Here is a 14,765-nt window from a genome sequence, read left to right as displayed (position 1 = left end):
AGTTAAATTAGTTATATTACCTCCCAGTTTTGTTTAAAGGAAGATCAAATATCGACATGATAAAATGTGTTAAAAAGACAAAGGTTTTCATGGAGTGTCCCAACACTTGTATGAGGGTGCATGCGTGTGTATTTATGTCTGCGTGGGCGTGTTCCAGAGCGGGTCTGCTGGGGCTAGGTTTGACTGACACTGGGAAAGGACAGGGGCTGGAGCGCTCATGCTCACAGATGGAGGAGCCTGAAGAAGTCTGGCCTGAAGACGTCCTCTCCTCCCCCACTCTGCTCTCCTCCGTAACTGCCTCACTCCTTCTCTGGCATCTGTCTCATCCCTCTCAGCCTCTTGGCAGCAACAAACCAGTTGGGTCTTATAAACATTTGCCTAAATGTAGCACGCTTCAGATCCAAGATTAATTGCCACCGATTCAATATTTGGGGTGTTTATGCAATAACAGTGAATGTTGCTTTTGCAGTTTGGAAAGGTGTGGTACATCACACTTTTCTCCTTCACTCCCCATGCAATGCTTATGCAGGCAGAGCTATCCACTGAGCCAAATTATCAGTGAGGAAGGGTGTGTGTATGTGTGTGTGTGTGGGGGGTTATAATTTCAACTGTGCGTGTTGGTGAATTAGCATAACAAAGACTCACCTCTGCCATTTTGGCAAGCTCAGTCCAATCAGCTTTGTTGTAGCTGCACATTATGCTGGAAATGATAATCTATGGCAGGGAGTTGGAGGCAGAGAGAGAGAGGGAGAGAGAGAGATTAGAACAATTCAGAGATTCTAACGACAGATGCACTTTATGTTACACTGTAGACTCCAAAAAAAAGGTCCAATTTTGTGTGTGCACAAATATTCCTCTTTCGCTCATGTTCTAAAGGTCTGAAAGCATCAGCAATATTTTAGCAACTGCATTGTCCTCCCTTTTTTAAGTCACAAAATCAATACTTATAATTTACAAGATCAGACCAAATGCACTGGCATGCTGGCATTATTAAAACAATAAAAATATCATAGAGAGGGAATTAGCTAAGAGCCCCTGTGCTAGGGCTGGATTACGGTGTGCCATTTTCATTTTTCCCCTCCTGACACACTATAAGCCAGCCATAAAACATGCTGCGGAGGACCTGCTCCCTAATATCACCTCCTGGTTTTAAGTAATCACAGACATAAAAAGGCTTTGATATAAAGTGCAAACAAACCACAGGCAATGAAGAGTATGCCTAATATACAGAGCACATTTTTCCAGATAAGTGAAGACACTGGGTCAACATTTGGGCAAGCTGTCTCGCTCATCTGGGTTTGCTAACGTTGTTAAACACATAGGTGTGTTCCATTGTGTGCCTAATAGCTGTACAAATCAGTGGAGAGATGAGTGAAATGAAGGTCAGTTCAACACTTGCGCTTCGTACCCTTGCATTCACCTTTTTAATTACATCCAACACCTGGTTTTATCCAATGACCGTGACTTATTTGCGGCGCCGATGAAGGAGGAGATGCCAGCAAGACAGAACGCGCCGGCCCTAACAAAAGGTATCCAGAGACACTAAGGGAGAGAAAACTGATTTCATGGGAGGATATTAAACTCGGAGGATGTGCTCTCCCTTAGGACAAATTTCCGCAAGATATAAATCTCTGGGGCATTAGGCTTCCCCAAAAGCGCCGCGCCGTCAGGGACTAAGTATAGCCCACCGACACAAGAGCAGAAAATATTGTCAAGTTTTAGAGGGCAAATAAAGTTAAGCACCCTGACATTTACTGCTCAGATTTGCCAAACAACGTTGACATATAAGCGATATTTGATACACCCTGAAATAGTGTTTGGTAATATTGTCGAGTGTTGATGGAAAAGCCTGAGATTACTGGCCTTCATTGAGCCCCGTTTCATTTTGGGTGCTACGGAGGTGGGGAGTATTCTGTTTTGATTTGAGCTTGACCTTTGGCCACTTTAACTTCACATTATGGGAAGGAGGCCCTTGAAAAGGCAGGGAGGCATCCGCTCTACAGTTTATTAAAGACAATCGGGGCTGAAAGCACAGTCAGACAGCCAGAGCAGGTTAGAGAGAGAGAGAGAGAGAGAGAGAGAGAGAGAGAGAGAGAGAGAGAGAGAGAGAGAAAGAGAGAGAGCGCCGTGGCTGTAGAGGCTGGGAGAGGAGCGGGATTACCTCGTTATCAGCTCAATAACCCTGTTCCCAGCTCCTGCCTCCAAACACACGGCACACTGTAACAAAGCGTCTCCATGGAGATCAGTCACCTAGAGCCTGTCACTCGCCAAAGATATGAGCACGTTTCCGAACGCTAGCGCCCACCCCTCCTTCGCACCGTGCAGCGGCCGTTCCCGTGTAATAGAGGGGAAAAATTGAAGCATTGATGATGACAATCACAGCAATTTGTCCCAGAAGCTCTGACCTGCGAGGGCTGCAGCTGCAGTTCGGACGGGGTTTTGGAGGCAGGCTGTTGCAGCGGAATGAAAATGCCTCTCCTGTAGCAGGCCTGCGTGCGCACGAAAGCGCGACCGCTCCAGGGGCAGGGCAGTCCGACCCACCTATTCCACTGACAAATGGAAATTGCCTATGCCAGAACGCAGATTTGATTTTCCTTTAAAGCAATAGTTCAGAGAGAAATCAAATTTACCAAATGTTCCCCTTTCTTCAGTTTGCTTCTCTAGTTTTGCAATAGAGCTACACAACAGTGCTTTATATAAAAATGGACAAACGTATGCTGCAGTCGTTTGTGTATATTCTGTTCAGCTAATTTGTCAGGAGTCAGGAAAATCCCTTCAGGTCTTTGAAGGTGAAACAAGACCACCTTAAGATGGAGCACTGCTGTGTCCTCCTTCAAAAGGTAATCCAGCATAACCAATCTGTAAAATGGGTCAATTTAAACACCCTAAACTGTTACCTAACCATCTTGATTTGTGTTATTTATTAAAAGCCCTAAGCTGGTGAAACGGTAAAACTGAGAATGTGGTGAGGTTGATACTAGACATCATGGCTGCTGCTTTTCCTGTGCCAGTGTCCACAGAAGGAGAGCTCAAACTTAGTATGTGATGAAGTGAAAGCCATCTCTTCTTGCCATCTTCTCCATCTCCACAATATAATATCATTTTATTTGTTAAAGTGCTAAAACTATGCTACAATATGCAGTTTCTGTGAGCCCATAATAGTGCTGTAAAAAAGCTTTCGGTTTTTGTGGCTTCTGACTAAAGTATTGGGACACCTGCTCCTTCATTGTTTCCTCCTAAATCTAGGGTACAAAAAAATTATTCTGCTTTTGTTAGAGGAACTTTCTGCTAGATGTTGGAGCACTGCTGTGAGGATTAGATTGCTTTTAGCAACAAGAGCGTTAGTAAGGTCTGTATATTGGATGATCAGCACCCTACCTCATCCCAAAAGTATTGGATGGAGCAACGTCATTCTAGAGAACCTTATACCCCTTATACCTTATTCTAGCCAACACCTGGCATTAGGCATGGTGCCAATAGGGTTATGTGTATCTGCTCCAGAGAGTCCTATTCTATTTGAAACGTGTAGCACCAAACATGCCAGCTGATTGGTTACATGTGAAGTAGGAGGAAAACTGTACATTTTTTTTTACTGCACTAGCGCTTTAAACATGTGCCTATACTTTGAACATGTGCCCTAGACCATCAAATGCTAACACCCAAGCACACATGAACGTCTGTGCACATACATGCACATATGAGCACAATGACCTTGCAGACTTTTGTGCTGGAGATGTTTCCATTCAAGTGGCAGCACAGATGCTGGGTGCAGTGGGAATCGGTGAAAAAGAAGTGCTGCTCTTCACTCTCTGCTCAGACACATCTCAGCTGTTTTCATCTTCTACACAAAAGCTACAGGAGTGAATGCTGGACATCACTTCCATTAGTGCTCTCTCTGATTGCAGCCAGAAAGTCTGCCACAAATCAATTAATCCTTTGATATTTCTTGAGCACAGGGAAAGAAACTGAGCCTCAGAAGTGAACAAATGAGTTGTCATTTTGTAATTTCAGCCAACATATGCTGTTCCTTCTGCATAAATACAAGAGGGAGGGAGGAAAAAAAAGAAAGAAAGAACTGAGTTATGGTCCAAGGCCACACCATAAATATTTGGATTTCATTAACAAACATGAGCATTGCATTACTATGAATAATAAAAAGGACATTGAGGAATTAATACTGAAATCATATTCAAATTTTATGACTGGAAAACCAAACCACAGTGGAGAAACTGGAGATAATTAGCTACCAAAGAGAGACTCATGCTGCTCACTGTAGTCACAATGATGCTCTAATACATCTCTTTGCATGGAAACATCAGGAGGTTAAGATTAAAAGGAAAATTATCTTGGGGTTGGAATAGATTGTGACAAGCACTTTATTTACTGATTATCTGCTGTTAGTAGCAATGATAGCAGCAGCACTATCTTAAACCTTACGCCTTTACAACTGATTATAGTCTTTGCCTGTACATTTATCTAACATACCCAACTGAGAAGGGACAATTCTGTGTTACAATTCAGATATAAGCTAAAGCAAAAGCTCTTGGTGGTGTTAATTTAAAGAAAACAAAAGAATATGGGGGCATTTTTCCTGAACTGGTGCAATTGTTGGAGTGCAACACTGGAGTTTTTTAGATAGCAAGAATATTATGACCAAGGCTTGTAACCCCTAAAATACATAAACTCACAGCTAAGTCGTGGTGTAGATGTTTCAGCAGCTTCTGCCCTGGAATTTTTAAATAACACCTAAATGTTAATGTAGATGTAACATCAATGGAACAGTTTAAATGGATAATACCTATATGCCAATGGTATTACTCTAATTGGTTCTGAAAGGTTGAGTCTGAAAGGTTGAATGAGGCTGTATGCTATTGGAAAAATGGAAAACTGACTACAGACAGGTGACAAAAAAGGAAAAATCTGAATAAATGATTAGAGGTGTTTTTCTTACAAGTTCTCAAGTTCTCATGCTCAGTGGCATGTCAAAAATGGGCCCAGTTAACCTCAATTGTGAATCAAGATGGCAAGAGAAAATGGTCTCAGTGACTTTGAAAGGGAGTTCATTATTACACAGATTGCATTCAGTCCTAAACACTGCCCACTGACTATACAGTTTTAATAGCAACACTGACTACAGAGATATCTGCATTAAATATATGGTAAAGACATCATTACATAAAGGTTGTCAACTGTGTTGCATGCAATGCTTGTGTGTTACTGTGAAATAGAAGGGAAAAAACAACAACACAAGACTAACAGTTCCACAGGTGACTGAGAACTCTGTTGACAACTACACACAGTAACATTTACATTTTACATTTATGGCATTTAGCAGACGCTCTTATCCAGAGCGACTTACAAGGTTACTCGTATTACAGAGGTGGGCCAGTGTAGTGTTAGGAGTCTTTCCCAAGGACTCTTATTGGTGTAGCGCAGCACAGTTACCCAGACCGGGAATCGAACCCCAGTCTCCCACATGCGTGGTGGCTCAGTGGCAGGTAGTGGTGTTATCTGTTGCGCCACACCAACCACCACAGTTTCAGAGACAAAGCATATGTAGGCAATTTGGGTGGTCTGCGGTAGCTTAGCATATGACACTGTATGTTGTTCCTTTCATTTGTCATATGTCTGTATGTTGTTACACTAGGTGCCTCAGCCCCTAAAGGCACGTGAATGGAAGGAATGGAATTTAACATCAACACCAAAGATGATGCTAATATAATCACTTAAACTCTCAGATTATCTCAGCTGTAGTTTCCATATGACTGAATTCAAAGAGATAACAAGAGCAACAGCGCTAATAACGCTCCCTATCTCATACAAATCATCAGCCCAAACTGCCAGTTTCAACTGCTATGAACCTGGAAACAAGCACTTCAGAAAAACAACAACAAAAAAACAGACAGACAGACAGACAGACAGAGAGGGAAGATATACAGACAAGGGTAACAGATGGACAGATGGCTATACAGACCCACAGGGAGATATACAGACAGACAGGGATATATATATATATATATATATATATATATATATAGACATATATAGAGAGATATATAGACAGACAGGGAGATATACAGACAGACAGACAGACCGACAGGGAGATATACAGACGGAGAGGGAGATATACAGACAGACAGCTTGACAGAGAGATATACAGACAGACAGGGAGATATACAGACGGACAGGGAGATATACAGACGGACAGGGAGATATACTGACAGACAGGGAGATATACAGACAGACAGGGAGATATACAGACAGACAGACCGACAGGGAGATATACAGACAGACAGACAGCTAGACAGACCAACAGGGAGATATACAGACGGACAGGGAGATATACTGACAGACAGGGAGATATACAGACAGACAGGGAGATATACAGACAGACAGCTAGACAGACAGACAGGGAGATATACAGACGGACAGGGAGATATACTGACAGACAGGGAGATATACAGACAGACAGCTAGACAGACGGACAGGGAGATATACAGACGGACAAGGAGATATACAGACAGACCGGGAAAACAGACGGGGAGATATACAGGCGGACAGACAGCTAGACAGACAGCTAGACAGACGGACAGGGAGATATACAGACGGACAGGGAGATATACAGACAGACCAGGAAAACAGACGGGGAGATATACAGACAGATAAGGAGACAGACGGAGAAACAGACAGATGGAGAGACAGGGATACAGAGAGACAAACGGGGAGACATACAGACAGATAAGAAGACATTCAGACAGATGGGGAGACAGACAGATGGAGAGCTAAATAATTTTGTAAAATTATTAAAAATACTATATAGCAAAATCTCCAGTGCTGAACTCCTATAGCATTCAGCTGGAAACAAACAAACACTGTAGGAGTTAAATCAACACAAAGGATTTTGTATTTGTATTTGTACTTTTCAGAACGATCTTTGGTGAGCCAAAGCTTTGAAAAGACACAAATCATGTAATTTAGCATTTGGCTAACCTCCTGGTAGACCTGTGTCTGCAGCAGTAGCTATAAAACCAGTAGGTTTCTTATACTTTGATTCTTACATTGTGAGGAAAGTCCGCCTTAAGCTCAGTCACACTCTGGCACCAGTAGGCTGCGGTTTTCTCACTGATTAGCTCGATGTTGAGGAAGGATCCCTGGGCTGGGCCGTACAACGGGCCTGACGTGGTTCCACGCACTATTCGAGGAGATACGTTGGTGACCAGATCCTGAAAAGAACAAAGAAGCAAGAAAAAAAAAGTCAGAAACACTGGACTCACACTACCACTGCAGAGGTTCTGTGAGCTCACAACACTTCTCTGTAAAGCGTGCTAATGAATGAATCTGTTATAGATCTGTAGAGCAGCAAGCGCCAACAGCATCCGATTACTGCTACAGCACTGCTTCAGCAGGGGACTACAGGAGCACTGGGCGTAGTACTAAGGTCACTCATACAGTCATACAGATTACAGTCATATTTCCCAAAGATAAACGACATTCGAATTCAATAGTGTCTCTTAAGGGGGCTTTGAGGCTAAGCTAAGTGTATATTTATTCACACAAAATGTTCGAAATACAGTACTTCCGAGTAGGATAAATGAAGACCCCATAAAAAGACATAAAGCCGTTCTGTCGGTTTACATCTATCAAGGATCACAGTGGCTCTTTTTCCAGAACTGTGCACTGGACACCACACTGAATGGGCTCCTCAAGGAGATGGTCAGAATCTCTCTCTATCTAGGACAGTTTCTTTCTCTACTCTAGATATACAGTACATCAAACCTCAAGGCCAGGCTGTGTGAGACGCAGCCAAAACATCATAACAGCTAGCTTTAATTAGATTTTTGTGAGGTGGAAACGCTTGTGTGCAGTCTTCTTCCTCAGCCGGACAGTAATCAGTCCACTCAGTACATTACAACGCTAGTGAAAGGAGCTGGCAGCCACACAAGGCTAATGCTGCAAGCGACCTGCTAATGGCTTTGGCAGATCACAGAATGCTGCCATCCACCACTCCAAATGCAAGGTCACGGTGTAAAGCTAACAGCCCAGTGCTGCCAATGGAGTTATAAAACGTGGCCCATTTGGATTCGTGTTGCACAATGCCAGCAAATTCAATATACGGCATGTGTTTGGAGCTTCTCTGTGCGTGTTATCTGGACTGCCACCCAGCAGGGTCACCATGTTACAGGCAAAACTCAAACATAGTGGTGTAAAAAGAAAAGAAAGAGCGAGAGAGTGTGTGTGTGAGAGAGAGAGAGAGAGAGAGAGAGAGAGAGAGAGAGAGAGAACGTAGTAGCATATTTAATTTGACACACATAAGAGAAATGAACTTCTCCTCAGTATTCTGTAACTTTGCTTGCAACGTCAATTGAATTGATAAAGTCAGATTACCTACGGTGGAACTGACAGCTTAATCCTCCCTCCTCGGATAAACTGTCCATCACAATTTAGCGGTGTAAGAGAACAATTTGCATAGCCCAATTAGGGCCTACCCTTACAGAACAATTTAGATAATAGTGCGCTAACTTCATTTTTACAACATTTAGACAGTTTTCCAGCTACAGAGACAAGAAACTTTAATTGCTGCTAATTAGATCTAATTAGCATAAGTTTGATTAGAAGAAGCAGAGCTAGAGCTTTTCTCTCGTTTTTTTCTACATTCCTTTATCAGCCATAAGAGTTCTATGCACCATTAGTTGTTCCGTTATGTGTTTTTATTTATTCCTAATGGTAACACTTTATGTTAAGGAACATAAATCAGAGGTTAATGAAGGTCTTGTTCTTCATTGAGTAAAACCTAAATTAGACATTTTCGTCATGACTTATTCACTATGCATTAAACTTCTTATTTGTTATCATTAACTTTATTGTACATTATTAGAGATCTGGTATGTGAAAATCACTAACTGCATTACTAGCTGTAACAACACACAATAAGCACTCTGTTACCACCCTGTTATGCCATGAGTTATTACCTAAATTCACATGTTATGGGTGTGTAATTGGCAGCACTCTGATGTAAGTTTTACGTAGTGGCAGCTTTATTGCTTTATGCAAACTGAATAAGTCACTAATATATTAAAAAATGTTCCATAAAGGCCTAATGCGCTTCCACGATGCAAGTTTGAATCCTTAGCCATGCCACTTTGCCATCAGCAGCCTCATGAAGTGACGTTGGCCGACACAGGCATCTGTTAGCTGGGGACCTGCTGGCTGCCTGGTGATGCCACATCGGGGGCAGTTTTAAAAGAGGTGGTGGCTGGTTTTGCACGTATCAGGGAGACATGTGTTAAGTCCTTACCTTTCTAGTGTTGGTAACATAGATAGTGCTTGGGGCAGCTGCAAAGTGGTGGGTGAAAAATGGGAGGAATTTAACAAATTATAAAAAATAAATAAATAAATAATAGTTCCATATTCTGTAGTGAGGTTTTACATACCCCTAATTAGACACTAAATCACCAACATAACAGTACATATACTGTAACACACAGAATAACACATAGCCTGCACATACTAAATCTCTATTATATTAGTATTTGGTGGGTAAAAACATTTAGGTGTTACAGGATACTCATCACTACTTACAGACTAGAACAGCTCTAAAGTTACATAACAGGGTGGCAAAATGTTCATTGTGCATTATTGCAACTCAAAATGCAACTATTTTCACATAGCAGACTCCAATTATGTACTAATAAAGGTCATACTGAATTAAGCTTAATGTGTAGACACTAAATCATTTAGAAATGAATTTACTGAACAAAGAACAAGACCTTAATGAAACCCTAATTTGTGTTCCTTAAAATAAGATGTTACCTTTCTAAATGATTTATAACCCAGCCAAATCATCTGTCTGACCTGAGCGCATGCATGAGAATAGATTTAGACCGAGGAACATTCAAAGAACATTCAAGGAAGAGCACACAGGCCATATGTGCCCTTGACAAGTTTGGAAATTAGAGAGGCACTGTTTCATGTTAAAATGAAGTCAAATCATATTTCTGATTGCAGTCGCATCGCACTGTGCATATTCCATCAAGAGATGCAAATACACAAGCGCTTCCTTCCCCAAAGCTGGCAGCGAGTTGCTGTCTTTGGTGTAACATCACTGTGGGATGAGTGACAGTTTGGGACGTGGCCCATGGTTGTGAATGAAGATGTAACCCGGTTTTCTAATGGAAGTGCAGTGGCCCTCCAGTGAAAGCTCTATGGAGAATTGAGACAGTCATCCCGAGGGCTCGGGGCAAATCTGTAAGTCGGTATTTAATGAAGCTGTGACCAGGGAACATTTGGCTGCCGGCGTTCTGTATTATCAGGCCAGGGCGGAACAAGAGTTTTAATATTAAGCAACTGGAAACCATGAAAATTGCCCAAAGGGAGCAGACTGGCACGCTACAGAAACAGGTGCCACACACAGTGGGAGATAAGATGCACATACACATACACATACACACACACACACACACACACACACACACACACACACAATCCAACTTTCTACATACCACCATACAGCCTAAAGCACACTGGATTCTCTAAGACGGCTTTAGTTACACACGTGACATACATGCATTCATGCTTTCACATGCACAGACCTTTCTAGGGGTGGGCAATATGACCAAAATACAACATCACGATACTTAAAGACCTTTACCCAAAAAACAACAGGCCTCAGTGATAGGTAAGGCTTTCATTTCATTAATACATACATCCCATGAATACATTAATACACAAGTTATTTGTTAAACAACTGAAAATGTACAGATGTCTCAAGATGTAGTTGTGTGTTCATATATAAAACTGTGGTTCAGGTTCAGCACATTCTTTCATTAATAACTTATTAGTTGTACAACAACAGTGCTTGTTTATTAATAGTTTCTAGGTTTCAAATCATTATTGAGAATTTTCTAACAGAGACATATGCTATGTTTCATCCAATGTATAGATACACGACAAAACAGGAACTATTTATGCCTGTATTTGTGAAGGCAATCTTCTGTTAATGGACGTGTGCGAAGTATGTATTAATTATGTTTTAATTAAAGTTATCAGAAAGTGTTACAGGACTATCAGGCAATTTGAATAACTCGTAATGAATGGTATTATGTTGTGTGGTTAATCACAATTCATTTCATTTGTGTCATTTCCTTGAATTTGACACTAAAGAGAATTTTTTTTATTTATTTAAAAAGCAGTGCGCTGTGTTCTAGTTAGACGAGTGTCATTTATGTTATACAACAGTTACTTCTGACCTCGCAATCTGATTGGTTGAGAAGTGTTCTAACTGTGCTGATATTTGCAATATTTGTGATAACAGCATGGCTTTTTTTTTTTTTTACACTAAAACTGCATTGCTCTGCTGACGCATTGACAACAACTGATAGAGCTAAGCTAAACCAAACTCCTTGTAGGCAAGTCTCTTCAGTCAGAGGCCATCTTTGCAATGCCAACATGTAGTACTTCCCAGTCAAACAAGCTTCCACCTCTACGAATAAAAAGAGAACAAAATACTCCAAACTGAAGGTGAAACTGCAGTTTCTCTGATGAAATCTGACAAAAAAAGAAAACAACAACTGATGAACAGTTTGTAGTTTGGCTCAATAATGCATACAAAATCTGACTTTTCAGCTTGTTCTGGCTACTGCACTTGCGCACATCTCCACACGGGGGGGGTGGGGGGTGGGGGGGGACATGTCTCTACAGTGAACTGACAATATTAAAGCATATTCAGCATGAAATTCAGTTTTTTTGTTGTTTTGTTTTTGTAAAAATTGTGGTATAAAAGCACTTGAGGCTGTAATTATCTGCAGCACAAGCCAAGGGTGATAACATACTTCCTCTCATGTACTCTTGCTTAAATATGTCAAAATTACAGTGAGTAATTTAATTTCCTCTGCAATTGTAGCCTCATTTTACTCTCCCTCTCCTTTATGCAGCTTGTGGATTCTTGTTGCAGCATTGTTCTGTGAGCATTGCTCAGTATATTGCTGTATTGCAGTGAGTAAGTTGTATAGGTTTGTGTAGTCTTGTAGTGGTGTGTAACAACACTGCCTTCCCAGTGGCATATCTGGACAATATCTCTTTAAATCTCATAAAAAGATTAAACACAAAAAATACATTTAGTTACACTACACCAAATGTAGAGGGGCAGATATGACAATGTTTCATTTGGTGAACTATTAAATATTTTACATTCATTGAAAGCCATATTTCATTGAGAGGGCTGCCATTACAGGATATAGTACAGTAGCATACAGTGTGTGAACAGCTAGGCCTCAACCAGGACTCGAAAAATGAATGGCTTGAGGTGGTTTTGGTTCTTTTATCAATGTTAACCTGTTGTTGACGTCAAATTTGACAGGTCTAATAAGTCTGATCAGTTGGAACAGACACAATGCATCACTCTAAAACACTAAAACAGTGGCATATTAAAAAACGATATGACTATATCCAGGTCAAACTGATAAATTAATTTGATTTAATGATGTAGGTCTCAAACGCCAAATCTCCCAGTAAAAAGGCAAATCCTGAGCTATCCCACTCACGAGTCGAGTATAAGTCTGGTTTTAATGAACAGTTCAGTCGGTCAGATGTCGGTTGTCATGATAGTATCATATCAACATCCCCATATCTCCAAGACTTCAGTGCTTCTGTGTTTATCTGACACCGGAGATTAGAAACGCTGCAAAAAAAGGACACGGCGTGTCTCTTTACACCGCCTCTGTCCTTCTTTATGCTCTTTCTGCCTTGCATACTGCAGGCTTTTGAAGTTGCTCCTTTTTTTTTTAGAGAAAGTATATTGCTTCCACACTGGCCATTAGCAGGCTCTGACCCGTGCAGAGGGAGATGATGTGTACTCTCTCCCTCACTCGGGCTGCCTCTTGTTAATGACCAAGCCTATGTTTCTGAGCTAACCAGGTTTTTATCACAGCAGAACAGGTCCCTAATCCCCCCTGTACTGCAAACAGCTTTTCAGACTCAAACACATGCAAGAACTACTAATCAAACGCAACGGACCACACTGCCCGTGCACACACACACACACACACACACACACACACACACACACACACACACACACACACGTACACAAACACACAAGCGCACACACACACTCACACAAAATTGAGGCCATGTTTTCATTTGGCTTATCACACTAAGCTATATAAAGTATGTTTCATGACATACGCGGGCGCCAATAAAACCACAGTCATTCACCTGTACTGAACACAAAAAAAGAAAGAAAGGAAAAGAAAAAAAAGAAAAAGAAAAATCACTTCATAAACCACTCACAGCAATTCTGACAGATGGTTGAACCCACAGAAATGTAAGCTAGTGACCAGATTCGTCCTGCGTGATAAAATGAGCAGGTGAGTAGGTTTAAATATCGAACGTGTTCACGTTTGTGTTTCCTTACTTTTTTTCCCCTGTAACCATTAAAAAAAAAAGAAAAAAGAAAAAAAAAAAAAAGAGAAAAACAGAATAATTGCTTGTCTTTCAAAACGTTTTCACTGCCCCAAGGGAGTAGTGTGTTTTGCTGTCCGTTGCTTCACTCGCTCACTCTCCCTCTCTCGCTAGCGGTAGGTGCAGGGGAGGTCAAGTGCAGAACATACAAGTGAATAGCAGATAATCCCACACATTAAACCACAGGCTAGAACTAATACCATATCAAATATTTTGCTATTCACAGGCTGAGTGTTACATCTCCCTGTAACGACGTGGTTTCAGGGGATTCAATACTTAATTCTGCATAAAATGCAGGCAGTTCCCCATCATCAATCTGAATGATAATGAAAAGGGGGTTGGGGGGGGGGGGCTGTACTTATACTAGCAGAACATTCAAAATTAATAAGAAACCAAGAGCTGCATGTCCAAACCATGACCAATTCTACATAAAAAAAACAGGAGCAGCTACTCAAATGTGTATCTTTAAAATGCTTTTATATTGAAAGCACATACACTCACAGAACACTTTAATAGAAACGCTACAGTATGATATAACACTGGGTAGGGCCTCCTTTTGCTCTTAAAACAGCTTCAATTCTTTGTGGCATGGATTCCATCCAGAAGATGTTGGACACATTCCTTCAGGGTTCTGAATCCTCATCTCTAATTTCATGAAACCAGTATGATTTTGCTTTGGGTCATAGTAGACTATCATGCTCGAAGTAGTCATTAAAAGATGCATACATTGTGACCATGAGGGGATGCACATAGCCAGCAACAACACCTAAATAGTCTGTGGCATTCAAGTAGACATGTGCCGATCCAGTTACTTTGCCCCTGGAATCGGATCAGAGTGTCTTAATGCTGAGTATCAGCCGATACTGATCCGAACTGATCTTCATGTTTGTATAAATACAGCTTAGACAATACGTGATTAAATGCTGATTAGTACTGGAGAAGTAACAGTTACAGTTATAATGAGACATTTCAGACTGATTTATTTAGTTTACTAGAGATTTTTCTTTAAATGACTTTTTATGACGTTTAATGGTGATGCTCGTCGCTGTCCAATGAAAAACATGCATCTTCAGAACGTGGCTTTACAGGAGAAGGCAAAAATATGCTTAACTTTGAATGAAGGTTTATGTAAAATAAGAGTTTATTCCAAGTAATTTAGAGCATTTCTATTGGTCTATTCATCCAGAATTATTTACACAGTGTACAGAGCAGCTCCAGGGTTCAAACCATGGAGAAAACTAAAAACAGACAAAAATGGATATACATGGTTTACATATGACAGTAGCGATATATAGGGTATTGGTTAA

General features: G+C 41.0%; 1 protein-coding gene across 12 annotated transcripts in view; it reads right to left on the bottom strand.

The window, feature by feature from the left end:
• The window catches only part of dpyda (dihydropyrimidine dehydrogenase a), a 200,244-nt gene that overhangs the window by 56,515 nt on the left and 128,964 nt on the right, over positions 1-14,765 (bottom strand). For 9 of the 12 annotated variants that reach the window (XM_072679647.1, XM_072679652.1, XM_072679656.1 and 6 more), the window contains 2 exons: positions 7,059-7,223; positions 646-714 (listed from right to left, as the gene is read on the bottom strand). In XM_072679647.1, the coding sequence (XP_072535748.1) occupies positions 646-714; positions 7,059-7,223 (234 nt within the window). Of the gene's footprint in view, positions 1-645; positions 2,595-2,872; positions 4,031-7,058; positions 7,224-14,765 lie in introns of those variants that run through there. The other 3 variants (XR_011979708.1, XR_011979709.1, XM_072679657.1) reach the window with 3 other exon arrangements.

The sequence above is a fragment of the Salminus brasiliensis genome, chromosome 5 (assembly GCF_030463535.1).
Source record: "Salminus brasiliensis chromosome 5, fSalBra1.hap2, whole genome shotgun sequence".
In the NCBI taxonomy this organism is placed as follows: Eukaryota; Metazoa; Chordata; class Actinopteri; order Characiformes; family Bryconidae; genus Salminus; species Salminus brasiliensis.
This window is presented reverse-complemented; position numbering and strand designations above follow the sequence as displayed.